The sequence below is a fragment of the Lactuca virosa genome, chromosome 1 (assembly GCF_052849685.1).
Source record: "Lactuca virosa cultivar CGN04683 chromosome 1, Lactuca_virosa_CGN04683_v6, whole genome shotgun sequence".
Taxonomy (NCBI): domain Eukaryota; kingdom Viridiplantae; phylum Streptophyta; class Magnoliopsida; order Asterales; family Asteraceae; genus Lactuca; species Lactuca virosa.
In genome coordinates, this window is record NC_136426.1 from 63,599,094 (window position 1) to 63,617,789 (window position 18,696).

General features: G+C 37.1%; 3 protein-coding genes across 3 annotated transcripts; 1 reads left to right on the forward strand and 2 right to left on the reverse strand.

Annotated features, from left to right (window-relative positions):
- Window positions 1-10,439: 10,439 nt before the first annotated feature.
- LOC145114392 (uncharacterized) lies at window positions 10,440-10,820 on the reverse strand. The gene has a single exon (XM_079050385.1). It carries the CDS (start codon window positions 10,818-10,820, stop codon window positions 10,440-10,442), a length of 381 nt encoding a protein of 126 aa, XP_078906511.1.
- A 682-nt stretch (window positions 10,821-11,502) lies between these two features.
- On the reverse strand, window positions 11,503-12,882 carry LOC145114402 (uncharacterized). The gene is made up of 3 exons (XM_079050394.1): window positions 12,376-12,882; window positions 11,842-12,234; window positions 11,503-11,757 (listed from the first exon to the last, which is right to left on the reverse strand). Exons 1-3 carry the CDS (start codon window positions 12,880-12,882, stop codon window positions 11,503-11,505), a joined length of 1,155 nt encoding a protein of 384 aa, XP_078906520.1.
- A 3,657-nt stretch (window positions 12,883-16,539) lies between these two features.
- On the forward strand, window positions 16,540-18,242 carry LOC145139424 (delta-9 acyl-lipid desaturase 1-like). The gene is made up of 5 exons (XM_079073268.1): window positions 16,540-17,042; window positions 17,137-17,277; window positions 17,365-17,505; window positions 17,603-17,709; window positions 17,795-18,242. Exons 1-5 carry the CDS (start codon window positions 16,557-16,559, stop codon window positions 18,003-18,005), a joined length of 1,086 nt encoding a protein of 361 aa, XP_078929394.1. The 5' UTR covers window positions 16,540-16,556; the 3' UTR covers window positions 18,006-18,242.
- The last annotated feature ends 454 nt before the right edge of the window (window positions 18,243-18,696 follow it).

Below are 18,696 nucleotides of genomic sequence, written 5' to 3' on the forward strand. Positions count from 1 at the left end.
AACTCGTACTTGGTGATCATGTGCGAGGACTACCATTGCAGAAGTTTGAGAAGGATCATATCTGTGCGGCTTGCGAACTAGGGAAGCAAAGCAGGAAGAGTCATTTAACAATCATAAACACCAAAGTGATCGAGCCACTTGATCGTTTGCATATTGATCTTTGTGGTCCATCTACCATTGAGAGCATTGTTGGTAACAAGTACGTTTTAGTTATTGTTGACAGTTTTTCCAGATTTACGTGGGTGTATTTTCTTAAGCAGAAATCAGAAGCCACTCCTAAGCTCAACGACTTTATAAAGCAGATCGAGATTCAACTGCGAAAGCTGGTTCGTAACATTCGCAGTGACAATGGTTCGGAGTTCAAAAACCACGCGTTTAAAGAATTTCTGACTGAAAAAGGAGTAGCTCACAAATTTTCAGCTACTTACACTCCTCAACAGAACAGGGTCGTTGAAAGGCGAAACCAATCTCTGTGCAAAGCTGTGAGAACTATGTTGTCGTTTGCGAACCTGCCACTCTATTTTTGGGCAGAAGCTATCGGCACAGCCTGTTTCACACAAAACCGATCTTTCCTGAACAAAAGATTTTCCATTACCCCTTATGAAATTCTTAATAAAAGAAAATCTAATGTTCAGTTTTTCCATGTCTTTGGTTCTAGGTGCTTCATCTTTAATTCTAAAGAACAAAGGAACAAATTTGATGTGAAAGCTAACCAAGGAATTTTCTTGGGGTATTCTCTGATTTCGAAGGCATATCGGGTTCTCAACAAGAAATCAAGAAGAATCGAAGAGACCTACTATGTCACCTTTGATGATTCTTATCTTAAGAGGTATCAGAAGATGGACTCTCAATCAAAGGAGATTTTTCCTGTGAAAAATCCGATGACAATTCCTCGCTCTAGCCTTTATGAGGAATTCAAGAACCTCTTTGACAAACTAGACAAGGCGATCTCCTCGGAATCCAAGGCAACAGATAATAAAGAAGACGAGTTGAAAAAGATTATTGATGACGCTGTGAAAGACATTGAACATGAGCCACCCACACCGAAAGACTCTGACATTCCGTCTCAATCACAAGCTACGAATGCACCACCTCATGGGGAGGGTTTCACATCAACCTCTTTATCTCATACACATGTTCAGGTGGAGAATGAAGCCCTTGAAATCAGCTTAGAACCACCATTCCAAGGGGAGGACTCAACTCCGAATGAAGGGCCAAATCCATCATTCGAGGGGGAGAATGAGAATACATATGATGATTCGGATGCTCAATCTGAATTTGAAGAAATAAATGCTGAACTGGATCCATCTTATGATCCAAACTATCCTCCTCTAACCAAATGAACCAGAGATCATCCCAAAACACAAGTAATAGGAGAAGCCTCTACAGGAGTTCTTACGAGAGCACAACAAAAGGCGAATCGGACTGCATTATTCTCCAAAATGGAATTTTGCATGTTCAATTCGTTTATCTCCAAAATTGAGCCTAAAAACATTAAGATTGCTCTTGATCATTCTGATTGGGTGCAATCAATGCAGGAGGAGCTCAATGAGTTTGAACGAAACAAGGTTTGGAGGCTAATTCCAACTCCGAAGGATGCTTCTGTCGTTGTTCTTAAATGGGTGTTCCGAAAAAAACTTGACAAAGAGGGCAATGTGATCCGAAACAAGGCGCAGTTAGTAGTAAAAGGTTATTTCCAAAAAAAGGGATTGACTACAAGGAAACTTTCGCACCAGTAGCAAGGCTGGAGTCAATTCGTATCTTTCTGGCATATGCAGCACACAAGAACTTTGAAGTCTATCAAATGGACGTCAAGTGTGCCTTTCTGAACAGGGAATTAGAAGAAACAGTGTATGTGGAACAACCACCTGGATTCGTAAACGAAAAATATCCGAACCACTGTTACATTCTTGACAAAGCAGTCTATGGTCTGAAGCAAGCTCTACGAGCCTGGTATGAAACTCTTACTAGATTTTTAAAACAGTCTAAATTTAAACAAGGCTCGGTCGACCCAACCTTCTTTCGCAAGAAAGATTGTAACCATCTAATGATCATCCAAATCTATGTTGATGATATCATTTTCGGATCTAGTAATCCTAGATTAACTGCTGAGTTCCGAAAGTTGATGGAGACTAAGTTTGAGATGAGCTCAATGGGTCCGATTAACTTTTTCCTTGGTTTGAATATAAGACAGAGTCAAGAAGGTATCTTTATCAACCATGAAGCTTATACGAAGACCTTACTTGCGAAGTTTGGAATGGTGGGAGATTCGAAGGTGAAGGTTCCAATGACATTCGGAACAAAGCTAACACCGTCGTTGGACAAACCAGTTGTGGATATGACACTCTATCGTCAAATGATAGGGTCATTGATGTATTTAACTGCTAGCCGTCCAGAAATTATGTTCTCTGTTTGCTATTGTGCTAGGTTTCAAGCAAATCCTCACGAACCTCACATGACCGCTGTGAAGAACATCTTCAAATATCTAAAATGAACAACTTCACTAGAAATTTGGTATCCATCTAGTTTAGGGTTCTTTGTGCAAGCATTCTCAGATGCTGATCTCGGAGGTTGCAGTCTTTATCGCAAAAGTACAACTAGAGGATGTCAATTTCTTGAAGGCAAAATCGTCAGTTGGCAATCAAAGAAACATACTTGCATTTCCTTATCAACTGACGAAGCTGAATATACTGTAGTTGCATCATGTACCTCACAGGTGATATGGATTCAAAGTCAGTTAAGGGACTATGGATTCCCTATCAACTGGCCGACATCTTTACTAAAGCCTTACCAGAACAAACCTTTAATCACATTCTTCAAGGCTTAGGAATGATTGAAGCTGAATCAGTTCCGAAACCACCTTAGCACTAGGAAAGTATTAATTGAACTACGAATGGGTGCGAACGATTGTAGTGCTTCGTAGTCTACTGTTCATTTGTGAACGCTCGTAGTGGCTCGCAATCCACTGTTCATTCGGAGGTTCGGAACTTCTTGTATACTTTTGTATATTTCGTTTGTTTCTACTTATTTAATTTTTCTATTTTTATTTGTTTATCAGAAAATTCAAAATCTAAAAATATTTTATTTCTGTTTTTATTTCTTTTTCAGAAAATTCCAAAAAAAAGAAAAAAAACCAAAATTATTTTCTATTTTTTTTATTTTTATTTTTATTTTTATATATAACATCAAAAATAATAGATAATTGAACAGGACTGACAAAACATATCATGATACTCTCAATTACGAATGATGGGGCAAGTATTGAATTTCGAATCTTTACACTAGTTAAGTGTCCCTAGAAGCATGCTGTTGCATGTAGTCCGAAGCCTCTGAGACTCTATGTTTGAAGCCTTAATGAATTGATAATACCAATATTTTCTTCCCAATCAGGCTAATATTCACATAAGTCATTAAGCTACCTTACTCTTCTCACATTGAGTTAAGAGTTGACTGCTTGGTCACTTTCGTATAGCAGAGGTACATTTTTCTTCGGAACCATTTCCCAATATTTCTCCATTACATTCGTTTCTGCACTCATAACCCTTGAGACTCTCAGAAATTACCACTGAGGTTTACGGTTGCACAATTTCTGTGTTTATGATCTTAAATTCGTTATCACCACAAATTGAGTGAAACCCAAAATCCAACTCATATTTACGAATTTACGGTGAACAATTTAAATGTTCTAGATTAATCACCATGGAATTGACAAAACTCCACTTTTTTAGTTCGTACCTTGAAATTTCTTTTTTATTTTTGTGAGATCTTAATGAAATGTTCTAAATCTAAGACGTTTCTTCCCATAAGATCCAGTTTTTACTTTTTGAGATTTCTATATTATCTTTATCCAGCCACTCAAAATTTTCCAAAGCATACTTGTTCTTATCGCTACACTGGTCAGACAAGTACTTCATACGAACGTTCGGACTTATATTGAGTTTCAGACTTAGTTGAAGAGGAAGCCACCCCTTTCTCCTTACTAAAAAGAAGCCTTTCATTATTTCTCCACAAACAGATGGTCGTAATTCAACGGGACACCACACAGGCACTTCAAAGTCTCTCTTGACTGCGGAGGAAGAGATCGTTGCCCGGAATCCATCTGCTTTAGGTCTTTAATGACATCAATAGAATCTCTTAGAGAACTTGTTTTATTTCTTTATCTTTGGCACACTCTTACACGAAGATCCTTGTGATTTTCAAAAATTTGGTTCGTTGTCCTCATGGTTACTTTCAGATTTGGAGTACAGGAAATGGTGATGAATTGCGAAAGTAAGCAACTGAAACAACGATTTTTAATGGATAAGATTGCGATCATGGAGCGTGGAAATTTCAAACTGACGTTGACATCATGCCGCCTGACACTCGTCTGTCATATGCCAGCCTGTCACACTTTTCAAGGCTACTTTATCAGGATTTCAAAACGCCAAACGTCGGGTTTTCTCTCTCCAGTCGTACTGTATAAAAGGAAATTCAACGGTTCACTTTTATTCACCACTTTCAATGTTATTACTCTTCCGACGCAAGAAAAGCATTCTCTTTCTCAGTTACTGTTCATCATCGTCTCCACTGCATCCATGGCTGCTTCTTCTTTTGTCGATGAACGCACGACTCAATCAACATTGTTGGGTATCAAGGCTAACCAGAATCTCATCCTCGACCTTGATCCATCCAAATACGATGATTTTCTCCAACCGTTGATCGAGTGTCTGAAATACTGTCCTATTGCTACTGCTCTATCCAAGATGGAGACCGTTCCATTGTCTCTTTTCTCCAAAGTTTACTCCACTGCCCGCTATGAAGAGAGCACTGTAACTATCACTTTTGAACTGGATAATCGTCAATCCTCCATTACCAAGTCGAGCTTCAGTCACTTAATGGGATTTCCTACTCATAGGGATTTAATTAACCCTGAAACCATGTCCAACTCTGCTTTTCTGGAGATGTTCTACCAAATGGGCTACAGGGAATATCTCGCTGTAGTCTCCAAGTTCAAGAAGCCCAACCTTCCTCCTGTATGGAATGGGCTGTTTACCCCAATCTTCAAGAGTTTCTCAGAACGGGTAACCGGATCAGATTGCGCAAGTACGTTTTTTCTTTCAATTACGTATGGGGTTTATTCTAGAGTGAACTTAGATTATGGGTCAGTGCTTTGGGCTCAACTTGTACAAAGCACTCTTTCTGTTACAAGGCACAACGAGATTTCATGTGCGCATTTTTGGGCGATTATTGTTCAAAGGACGATTAATCGTCTTTGCATTCCAGTTATAGAGGGTTCGATCATGGCTCCCATTCCGATATTCCACACAACCAATGTGATTATATCTGATAGTTCACAATTTTTCTTTGTTGGTTCAATTCCAGAACCAATGCCGCGAAATGTCCCCGCAAAAAGTAAAGTTATTGCTGACTATCGTCGACAACCAGCTTTGAGTGTTCGTCCTCTCACTGCTGCAATTCAACAAGTTTTGGAAGAGGCTGACAAGCCTAAGAAAGGGGGCAAGCGAAAGACGAAGGATGGACCCTCAGAACCTGCTCAGGCTCCGAAGAAGAAAAAAAAAGCAACTCGCAAACCACGAACTCCTTCACCAAGCGATGAGGAGGATTCACAGTCCAACACCGTCTCGGACATTCGCAGTCAAGAGTAACTCCAACACGAACATGACGATACAGCTGCGACTTCGCATCTTATGGTTTCACAGCCCACTCCTACTCAAACCAATCATGAGGTATCACATGCCAACATCTGTTCCAATTACATATGGATTTTTTTCAGGATTTTGGTCCACCTTCTCCTCCTCCTTCTACTACAACTCCTATCACCATTGCTCCGTGTCCACCTGCATCTGTTGGTGTCTCGCAACCACAAATTTCCATTGCTCAATCTACTCCACTATTCACAGAATCAACAGCAACTACAACAACAACCACAAGTTCACCACCAGTCACTACTAACGTATCTGATACGGGGGTAAGGGCTTATGGTATTTCTGTTGGTACAGAGTCCACTCCCATCTCACCACTTCGTCAAGATGATCCAAATACTGTCTTTGGTGATGATCGAGATGCTTTTGAGGATTTTCATTATAATCCTTTCAATATTCAACCAGAGAGTGACGGAGATGATGCTCCCATGACCGCCAAGCAGTTCAAGGAACTGAATTCTAAGCTGGATTCTTTAGTTGAGTTTTCCAAAGATTCTCTAGTAATGAATACTCCCAGGCCTTTGTCAAAGCCTCTCTAGAAACACTTACGAAGGAGCATGCTTCCAACTTTGCTCTCACCAACAAATCCGTTGCAGATTCTGCCCAGACTTGCAAGGAAACGACCAAAAAAGTCACAAAACTAATTTCTGATGCTCAAGCCTTTATGGGTACTTTCCAGACATCCTTTGGGTCAAACACTGCAAAAGCGAATCAGGTGATTTCCAATCTTGGTACTTTTCTTCACACTGAAAAGGATGCTCTTGAGAAGGTTCGCACATGTATTCAATCGGATAATGCAGAGTTTCAGACTTCTATCTCTTCCAAAATCGACAAACTCTAGGTTGATTTAGCTCATGAAAACAAGATAATGGATGAGCTTGCTGTTAAAACTGAGCGTGTGAAGATTCTTTCAGTCAAGTTAACAAATGCCAATAACCAGATTGCTGATCTAAAGTCTGAGAACTTTGTTATTCGCAGTTGTGTTGCTGATATGAATGTTGATTTACATAGTTTGATAGAGACTCACAACTCTCTTCTCACTGTTTTCGATTGTCAACATCTCGCAGGGAAATTACAACCTATCTTTTCCATGTTAGACATGATTCAGGGTGTTTCAGAATCTTCCATTCCAAAACAAGGGGAAAAGAAACGAAAGAAGCCAAGAAAGTAACAATTGAAGATGTCAAGAAACCAACTGGTGGTGGTGATGATCTAGATCAAACGCCCAAGATAAACGAATCGAAGGTTAATGCAGCTTCGAGTTCGAGAGGCAAAGAAAAACTTGTGAATGATGAAGAAGAGGATAATAATGTGAAGCTGAAGTGTAAATCGCGTGATGCTGAGATTGATAATAATCTGCGAATCTCTAGGGAAGCAGAAGAATGAGAGAAAGCTATTCGCGAAGCAGAGGAAACCTTGAAAGCTCAGAAAACTATCTTTCCTCCATGGACACTTGAACGGATATTGAATGAATCCGTCGATAATCCAAACGTTTACTGGCTTGAGCTTGTTGGATCATTCGACTTGGAGAATTCCTCGGATTTACAGCTTGATATGCCTATTACTCCGAAGGCTTTTCTGTTTTGCAGCTTTGATAAAATTGTGAATGTTTTTCCGGATGACAAAGGTACTGATCAGGTGCTCTGTTCGTTCTATCTAAAGCACATGAGGCTACAATACGAAATGTGGAGCTCAAAGAAGATCACGGCTGTTAAGGTGTTCAGACCAATTGAAACTGAGAGCTTTATTAATGCTCGTTTCAAGGTTGCTCGTGGGGCTGTGAGTTCAACTCACGAATTTACTCTCACATATCTGCCCTGCATCAACCCATTCGATTGGAATTCTCTATTACTTCTACTGTTGAAGGATCAGCAGAAGTTTGAGCCAATCATTGCACATCTAAAATGAATGTTGGTCTGCTACATCCAAGAGATTGCAAAGATGGATGTGGAGATTGCCACTGTTCTGCATAAGAGACCCATAGTTCTCCCCAAAGAGTCTCCGAAGGATCTTGATACGATGAATTTGGGGAGAATACGAAAGAAGGATTGGAATGTCGCTTTTCAGATTAGAGAACAACCAATCATTACACTCCACCTCCTGTCTCGAATACATCCTGGATTTCGTGAGTCAAAATAAAGTGAACAACGTTGCTGAAAAGAAGTGTTTTTCGGACACGATCAATTGGTATGTCTTGGTTCGCAAGTCTTTGTTGGGTATTATGCCGAAGCTGTTCAAAGTTCAAAAGCGACAACAACAATGAATAATTCGCCTTCCTTATTGACACAAAGGGGGAGATTGTTGGGATTATTTTGTGTTGTGTCAATAATTGTATTGTATTGTTTATTTAATCTTTTGTAACGGGCTAGGCCTGTCCACCCGATATTAATGTGCTAGGGTTAGAGTATAAATAGTGCATGCATGCACCGTGTTTTGAAAATGATCTTGTAACCCTACTCTGCCTTTATAGTAGCGGTTCTTAATCGAGCTCTTCTAAGGTCGTGCTTTATAATCATTCAGCATAACTTTGATCTCTATTCTTGTGTTTGATTTCTCTACCTATTTTGAATCTATCAATCTTATATTTTTTAATCTCATTAAGATGCACTCCGGAAATTGGCTTCCTTCTCTCAGGCTGTAAGAGCAAACATCCTATTCCTTTTACATTTTTAGTCTTTTCTATTTCTTATGTCTTTCTTGTTTCAGGTCTCTGACCACACCTCTGCTGAGTTGAGGATCCATACTAAAAGAGCCGAACAAGCCCTCAAAGAGCAAGAGAAAGGGTGGACCTTTTGAGCAAGGAGAAGGCCGATAAGGAAGAAAATCACTTCGCAGAGATGGAGGAGGCGATCGCCGAGGAAAAGGCCAGTTCTGTTGTGACCATCTAGGAAGCCAAGATCAAACTAGCTGAAGATGTGGCCAATGCAGGATCCTAGAACCTGGCAGGGTGGCATGCTGCTCTTGCCCAATTGACTGGTGAACCTGTTAAGACCAGTCAGGATCCTGAAAGTCAGCAGCCAAAGGTGGGCAAGGAGGAGAAGACCCTAGGAAATGATGACCAGTGTACGGTCTAGGCCTACAAAGAATTATATTAAATAGTTTTTTATTTCAAGGGTTTAAGACAATTTAATATTTTGTTCTTTTGTGGGGTTGATGGGCAACCCCTTTAATGCTATGGTTGTTTTATACTTCTTTTTCATGCTTGATTGAATTGTGTGGTTGTAGTAGTAGGATTTTCGAGGATCCTTATAACTAGGATCCCAAAGAGTTCAGGATTTGAAAAAACTCTCAATATCTGGATAACCTAAAAATAGTTAGTAACCCATTTAGGATCTCAAAACAGTTGAGATCCATTTAGGATAATAATTCTTCAATCATCACATGAGAAATAAGGATAGATAGAAACTGATTATTCTCCGTCTTTGTGATCTTTAGGATTCACTTTCATTCGACTTGGGAGAAGTGTATAGTTATGATTATCTTAGTTCCATAGGATCCTGAAGTTCTTATATGTTAGGATCCTTGCTTTAAGAGTTCATCAAGGATGATCCTTGAGTGTCTTCGATTTAGTAAACTGTAGGGAGGGTCCCATTTTAGGAATCAATTGGAAATGGCTCCAACCTAGAAAATAATTGTGGTAACTTTTGTTTTGCAACATGACAATGCTACAAGTCTTGTATATTTTCTGGGACTTTCCCAATTTCAAAAAATACGTTAGTTTTATAATTCTGGGAAAATCGCAGGAGAAAATCCCACTATGAGATTACACATTAGTGCTATAAACTTTAGTAATTTACTAGGGAAAATCCCAATTGTGTGATAGCATGAAAATGTTATAAAGCGTAGTTATTTTATGGGGAAGATCCCAATATTGAGATAACATGAAAATGTTATGAACCTTGTGTATTATCTGGGGAAGATCCCATCTTGAGATAACATGAAAATGTTATGAACCTTAGGAATTATCTAGGGAAGATCCCAACTTGAGATAACATGTCAATGTTATAAACCTTAGATTTTAACTTTAGGATCTTACCTTATGTTTAGAAATAAGAGGGTTTCCAAGTCACTGCAGCGTGAAATGATCCCCTTATTCACATACCATAGTTAGACAACGTGCGTCCAAGCGAGGTGTAGAAACCTTAACTCATATGAAAGAGGTACTTAACTATTTAAAGCTTAAAGGGGATTAAGTACCCTTATTCATAGGAGAGATGACCAGTATCTATTCTTAGGGTATTTGCGTTACGAATTATAGAACGTTGTAGCTATGGTACTCTTAGATGTCAGGGTCTTCAAACATCAAGATCCTTGCATATCAGGATCCTTGAATCTTCATATGTCAAGATCCCTGAGTCCCTGCGCACAGTAAAACATTAGCTAGGGGTGGGCGTTAGTCCAGCTAATGCCCCTTCGATGCTTAAGTTAGTAGTGGTATTTAAAGAGAGCAAATAGTAATAAAAATAAAGGGTAAAAGGTGAAGAGTATGTGTACCTTGAGTGTGATGAAAAATGACTAATCTTACTTACATAAAATAAGCTTTAAGATGTATAGCATTCCAGGACCTTCGCAAGACATCTCCATCGAGGGTAGCTAGCCAATATGCCCATTTTCGTGCTTCAGCATCTACAAGATATGGTCCTTCACACTTAGGTGCCAGTTTTCCTGTACTAGGATCCTTGGTATTTTGGAATGTTTTCCTTAGTACCAAGTCTCCTATTTTGAATTTTATGACTTTTATATTTTTTTGTATGCCTTGGTGATTCTCTGTTGATGAGCAGCGATGTAGATCTTGGCAAGATCCATGAGTTCATCAATAGTATCAAGATCCTGGGCCAAGATCCTGTCGTTGTTTTCTTGGTTTTGAAGTAGGTATCTTGCTGTTGAGATCACCACTTCAATGGGAATCACTGGTTCTGCTCCAAACACCAAGGAATATGGGGTTTGGCATGTGGCTACTTTCGAAGTGGTCCTATCCGCCCAGAGTACACAAGTAAGTTCTTCTGTCCATCTTCCTTTCTTTTTGTCCAACCTTTTCATCAAGTTATTGACTATGATTTTGTTAATAGATTCTGCTTGACCGTTGGCTTGAGGGTGAACAGGAGTGGACATTACCATCTTGATTCCCCAACTAGTACAAAAGTGTCATTTCCTCTTGCTTATGAAATGGGATCCGTTGTCGCATATGATCTCGGCAGGAATCCTGAACCTGGTCAAGATATTGTATTTTATAAATGAGACTACCTCTTTTTCTCTTACCTGGACAAAAGCTTCGGCTTCTATCCACTTTGAGAGGTAGTCAGTCATCACTAGCATGAAGACCTTTCCTCCAGGAGCTACCAGAAATTTGTCCAATATATCCATCCCCAACTTCATGAATGGACAAGGGGAGATGATAGGAAGTAGAGATTCTGCTGGTTGATGTAGGATGTTGCTATGTATTTGACAAGCATCACATTTTTGAGCATGAAGGAAGGAATCATTCTTCATGGTTGGCTAGTAGTATCCTGTCCTCAACACTTTGGAGCATAAGGATCTGCCCCTAGTGTGATTGCCGCAGTCTCCTTCATGCATATCCTTTAGAACTTTTGCAGCTTCATGATCTTCTAAGCATATAAGGTATGGACCTGCCATAGATTTTTTTTTATAATTTACCTTGGATTATAACAAACCTTGAGACCCTTGTTCTGAATGCTCTGTCACTTTTTTCCTCTTTTGGGATCATGCCATTATGGAGGTATTCCATAAAAGGGCGGATCCAGGATCTTGAGGCAGGAGAAGGATCCTTGATGTTAGGATCCTAATAAGGAAATTGAGGATCGGGGTCTTTGATAGTAGCAACGCTGGTAGTTTCCTCGTGATCGTTGGGATCCTTCAATCTTTTGGCAGGATCCTCGATTGCTGGGATTAACACGTGGATTATTGGGATCCTACTTTCAAGCAGGACCCTAAGAGAAGATCCTAGGTTGGCTAAAGCATCTGCTTCAACATTGTCTTCTCTAGGGACTTGGTTTAGGCTAAATGCTTTGAATTCTAAGGCTAAGTTATTGAGGATCTGGAGATATAGTGCTACTCTTTCTCCTTTTACTGCATAGAATCCATTAAAATGGTTAGTTAATAATAAAGAATCGACGAATACCTGAAGATCCTTGATTCGAAGATCCTTGTCTAACTGTAACCCCATGATTGGTGTCTCATATTCTGCTTCATTGTTGGTTGTATTGAACTCACAACTGATTTCTTGGGGTAGGATGTCCCTCTGTGGCGATTTTAGTATGATCCATAGGCCAATTCCTTTTTGGTTTGATGCTCCATTTGTGAATAATGTCCATCTTCCCATGTTTTCTTCTTCTAGAAGTTGTTTGGCTTCTACTTCTACTTCAGTTTGTAGATCATCACTAAAGTCAGCCACAAAGTCTGCCAATGCTTGAGAATTTATAGTGGATCTTGGCTCATACTTTATATCATATGTGCTTAATTTCACGGACCACTTTGCCATACTTCCTGACATTTCTTGTTTTCTCATAACATTCTTAATGGGATAATTAGTTCTTATATTTATAGGATGTGTTTCAAAATGGTGTCTTAATTTAGTAGAAGTAGTTACTAATGCAAATATAAGTTATTCAAGGTGGGAGTACTTGGTCTCAGGATCCAAGAGACTTTTACTTACATAGTAGATAGGATGTTGGTCCCCATTAAGATCCTTAGCCAAGACTACACTCACCGCGTTTGAGGATACTGAAAGGTATAAGAGAAGTTGTTCCCCATCTAATGCTTTTACCAATAGGGGTGTTGAACTTAAATATGTTTTAAGTTCCTGGAAAGCATCTTCATGTTCCTTGGTCCAATCAAACCTTTTGTTCTTCTTCAAAATGTCATAGAAAGGCTTGCATCTTTCTGAGAATCTTGAGATGAACCTGTTTAGGGCTGCCACTCTTCCTGATAGTCTTGGAATATCTTTTGTCGAGGATGGTGATCTTAGATCGAGGATGGCCTTGATTTTCTCCGGGCTTGATTCAATTCCTCTTTTGGTTACCATGTATCCAAGGAACTTGTCTGATCTCATTCCAAAGTGACATTTGGAGGGATTTAGCTTCATGTTATATTCATCCAGTATGTCGAAGGCTTCTTCAAGATCCTTGAGATGATTTTCAGCTTTCTTAGACTTGACCACCATGTCATCTATTTAGACTTCCATGGTGTCCCCTAGTTTCTCTTTGAACATCTTGTTTACTAGCCTTTGGTATGTCGTACCTGCATTTTTAAGACCAAATGGCATGGCAGTATAACAATAAATACATGTTGGAGTTATGAATTCTGTATCCTCTTGGTCAGATGGTTCCATCTGGATCTGTTGGAATCCCGCTGATCCATCCATGAATGTTAGTAGTTCATGACCCGCTATCGCATCTATCATGGAGTCTATGTGTAGTAGAGGGAAAGGATCCATTGGACAAGCCTTGTTAAGATCCGCGTAATCTACACACACTATCCACTTACCATTCTTCTTTTGTACCACGACCACATTAGCTAGCCACCTTGGGAATTTCACCTCCTTGATCATCCCTGTTTTAAGAAGTTTTTCTACTTCTTCTTGTATAACTTGGTTTCTCTCCGGTACGAACTTCCTTCTCTTTTGGTGTATTGGTCTGAAAGATGGATGAATGTTAAGTTTATGAGTTTTTATGTTTTTGTCTTTACCTGTCATGTCCTCAGGGTCATGTCCTCAGGATACTTAATTTTAACTTTCAAATTTAAAAATGACACGTTAGATATTACATTTGGACAAATGTTGACTTAAAATGCCTCATTTGAATAATTTAATGAGTTTCCTTTTTTCATTTTCATACTAGAGTCTACTTGACAAAAAAAAAAGACTTGTAAGTAAAAATACAATTGATTAAAAACCCATAAAAGTTAGAATATGACAGTTTATAATAATTCTAATCTCAAAAACAATAAATATCTTATAGTAAAGGTCCATTAATTTTACATGTATATCTCGGCCACCCGGCCACCCCACATGCATTATCCGATCTAAATGTGCCCTATACATATCATTATTTCCCTTAATAGAAATGTAGCCTATTTTAGCATATGAGATACAACTTATATAAAAACATATACCTAAAAAAAGTAAAAGTCATATGCATGGAAATTTTGTAATTAAACATAATTTTTCACGTTGTATCATGTGGAATAAAGGTACTTTAGTTCATATTTCCTATAGTTCAGTCTCTATGTTTTAATTTTATCATCAATATCCAATTAATAATGTCGAATTAACAGTTTATAAATTGTGGTGTTACTGTTACAAATATAAATAATATATAGATAAACTAGATCCTTAATGGATAAACTTGTCATGGTGAGAAAAAAAATATATCAGTATGCAATTATAACGATGACGCTGCCGTGGTGTCATATTCATTTTTTGACAGTTAATATCTGTCACATGCATGCAAAATTGAAAATATAGAACTTTGAAGCTTTTAATGCATACGAGATTGGACCACATGCACATTGCAATTTTTTTTGACCTAAACCGATTAATTCAACGTTAGATCAATATTTTGCTGTTTTTTTTTCTTAATAAAATTGCTCTAATAAATGATACTATGTAGTTTTTAGTTGCCTAATTAAAACTGCATTCATATAACTTAGGATACCTTTCATAAAACATTACTTAATTCTAATTCCATATTTTATACTATAAACGATACTTCAAACCTCAACCCGTTTTTCAACAAACTAATATACCCATATGTCCAAGGACTCGGGTCGGGTGGAGGTGCGGACTAAAAACAACACAAACAGTTAATTATATATTATCCGGTTGTTTTTTTAGGAACATGTATCACTCCTCCCATTACCACCACCACATGTCCCTTTTGTTCATACTATTCTTTTTTATTATTAGTTTTGATATTTATCATATAATTTCACTGCCTTTTAATGAAAGAAACTATATTATTTATAAAAAAAATGTTTGTAGCTTTGGTTTTGTGATTTAATTATCATGGTCTAAATTAAGATTGTTAATGTGTGATTTGGAATTTAGTGACTCAAATAGGTGACCAATCCGAGTAAAGTGTTTGGATCCAAACACTTATCCCATCTATATACATGGTCACATTTTCTTCATTTTTTTTTCGGGTTGGTTATCCATTCGGGTCATCAAATTCTAAATCACACTCCGGAGTAGGCTTAGGGCCGATAGTTGCTAAGATTTTACAGTTATAAATACTTGTGGCATCACACTCCGGTTCATGTCCATGGACGTATGGTATATTGACTGAAATACGTTAAATCTCTGTCATTTTATTGCTTCTGAGCGCACCAAAGATAGATGGCGTCTATAAAATAATCTGACTTTAATTTAGGGAAACAAACAGTATATTTGACTTTAATTTAGGGAAACAAACAGTATATTTTTAATAAGTTATTCACCATCATTTATAAAAATTAATTATATAAGAAAAAAACTTGAAGTTAATATATTAATAGTACGTAGTTAGGTTTGCGAACTATATCCAACATAACTATTGTTCTGACATAAAATAAATTGTGAAATCGTGTTCAAAAAACAACTTTAATCTTGTAAATATCACAAATAGTTCGTAAGATTATATATTTTTGTGAAACATACATATATTCCCTATATAAGAAGTTAATGAACATTTTTTTTCACTTGAATTGCTTTACTTAGATTTTTATATATGTCAAGACTTTGAACCACATTAAATTCTTTATATAAGTTGGTTGTGAAGTTTTGATGTCGGCTCCTTAGTTCTAGATCTCGTATTCCGCCCCTGATCTCATAAAGCCATAGACACCATATATACTTTATGATATAGAAACCATATATAGTAGTTAAATCTATACATGTTCAATCTATGAAAGCAAAATGGGTATGTATTCTTGATCATGTTAACATATAAATGGGTGTGTAATTGAGACTCAAGGTTAACATATAATTAACGTGTTTATAGTTGATCGTTTAATGATAAATATATTAAAAAAAACGATCATATGACTTTGTGGTTTTAGAAAGATAATTTTCTTCCTTATACAGAGTGTTCAGTTTCATTTATTGACACACTTACTCCACCAGTCTGTATATATATATATATATATCGTATTTATTCCATCCCACTTACCCTATTACCCCCAATAACTACGCCATTTATGTCCATGTTACAATGAAATAGCATTTCACTTTTATGTCGATCCATGGACCATGTTTAATCTGAATAACGCGCGTTCACTTAAATGGACATAGGACAGAACAGATACCAAACCAAGAATCCCGAATACTGAAATGGTGAAAAAACGATACCTACTCCCGAACTGAATGAACAATATTGGTATCAAATTTCATGATTTTAGAGTACCGAGTACCGTCTCATATATTTAAATTTGGAACCCGTATATAATCGGTGTTTGGTACTAACGGTTAGTTCCTACTTTACTCACACACACACACTCTCTCTCTCTCTCTCTATCTCTCTCTCTCTCTCTCTCTCTCTCTCTCTCTCTCTCTATATATATATATATATATATATATATATATATATATATATATATATATATATATATATATATATATATATATATATATATATAAATGTGTATCAAATATTTATAAGAAAAAAAAATGAGAGAGTAAAATAAAAATAAAGGGAAGACTTATTTTCATTACTTTTATGAAATAGTTCTATAAATTCTATGTGCAAATTGCTGATAACTTAGTTGTTAATCGGAAGACTCTTGTTAAGTGTAGCATGAAAATGTAAGTCTCCATTGATTGTATAAAAAAAAAAAATTTAACAGTACTAACATAAGACTTGCATGCATGACATATTGACATCATTACATGCATTTCACCAACCCTCTCCAAACCTCATGAAACTGTTTTTTCCTTATAAATATCACCACTTTGTACATACATATTACCACAAATCCTACGCTCATTTTATTCATCATTTAAAAATGAGAAATCTGGTCACGGTTTCCAATGGTGTAAAGGAGTCAGAGTTCGGCAAAATACTGCTTTCAGATGTAGTGGTTACAAGTAAGAGAAACCTCTTCTGGGGACGAAAATGGAGGAACATCGACATTCAAATGGGTGTTGGGATTTTAGCTATTCATTTACTAGCACTTGTCGCACCATTTAAGCTTGCTTGGGATGCTTTCTTGTTTGCATTTTGGACATGGGTGTTGTGTGGGATTTGTGGTGTAACTCTGTCGTATCATCGTAACCTAGCACACCACAGCCTCAAACTGCCTAAGTGGCTCGAGTACACGTTTGCTTATCTTGGGGTCCTCTCTTTCCAGGTTGGTTTTTATTTTCTTTCATACATATATTCTTTAATTAATGATTAGTTATTTAACTAAACACTCATATATGAAGATTACTTTATATATATAGAGGGATCCAATCTTTTGGGTGAGCATTCATAGGTTTCACCATCAATACGTTGATTCCCAGAAAGATCCACACTCTCCCACTTTTGGGTTTTGGTATAGTCATATGGGTTGGCTCTTTGATAGCGGCTACATTATCGAAAAGGTACCTTGTGTGTTTGTATTCCAAAAAAAAAAAGTTTGTTTTGGCTAATCATCTCGTTTAAGTTGATCATATATATATATTTTGCAGTATAAAGAACGTAATAACGTAGAGGATTTAAAGAGTCAAGTATTCTATAGGTTCCTTCAAAAAACATATATATTTCATATATCCGCATTTGCAGCCTGCGTGTATGCTTATGGTGGATTTACCTACTTCGTTTGGGCTGTGGTAAGACTTTGCAAGATGAATAATACAAATCACTGTCTTGTTTCCATTTCCATATACAATTAATCATGAATTTATTGACTCATGAGCATTTATGTAGGGTGTTGCACCGACATGGGGTTATCATACGACGTTTCTAGTGAACTCAGCTTGTCATGTATGGGGATATCAAAAGTGGGAGACTGGTGATCTCTCCAAGAATAATTGGTACACAATTAAAGTTCAAAATGTAAATTTGTATATAAATCACTTCATTTAGAAATACTTATATTTAATATGCACATGTACACAGGTGGGTTGCATTGCTTACTTTTGGAGAAGGATGGCATAATAATCATCATGCATTTGAATATTCAGCAAGACATGGGTTAGAGTGGTGGCAAATTGACTTTTGTTGGTACATGATAAGGTTTCTTGAAGCAATAGGATTGGCTACCGCTGTTAAGTTGCCAACTGAAGCTCACAAACTAAAGAAATCATTGTCTCACAATAAGTTCAAGTGATGGTCATCACATAAATATTTCATGAATTATGAGATATGATTCCTTTTACATGTCAATGTGTTTTATTTGTAGAATCTCATTAAATAACAATTACATCATGAAAATTGCAAGAATAATCGCAAATAATCGTGTAAGTAATTGTATGGGTAAAAGCTTCTAACCCTAAAGCTCTGTATGTGGTTACATTTGAGAATGTGTGCAATTTTTGTGTAATATATTAGGTGTTCTCTTTTTGTACCCTCTATTTGAATATATCCAAAACATGATTACACATCTCACTCACCTGGCTACTTTTGGCATCTGTATCAACAACAGGTGTCAGGTGGTTTTGGTTTCAATCCTAACACAATCACCCAAATTAAAAGTTATTATCACAATTATAAATTTAAACTTGTATATAAATAAATAAATTACAACATTAATTTATTTAGACAAAGGCCTTACCAATTTTCATGAAGTTTGTTTATATAGTTGAACACACATTAAACACCATCAAATAACAGATGCAAGTTAACAGAAGCAAAGGTCTGATAACAGTGCATGTTAAGAACTGCAAAATCACTAAACTCTACAAATTGAATCTGAAAACATGGAAGATAAATAAAATAACTTGTTTGGTAGGCCATTAGCCTTAGTTTTATCAATAAAACTGACAGAAAAATATGGGGTTCCAAGTGCCATTGGTTACATA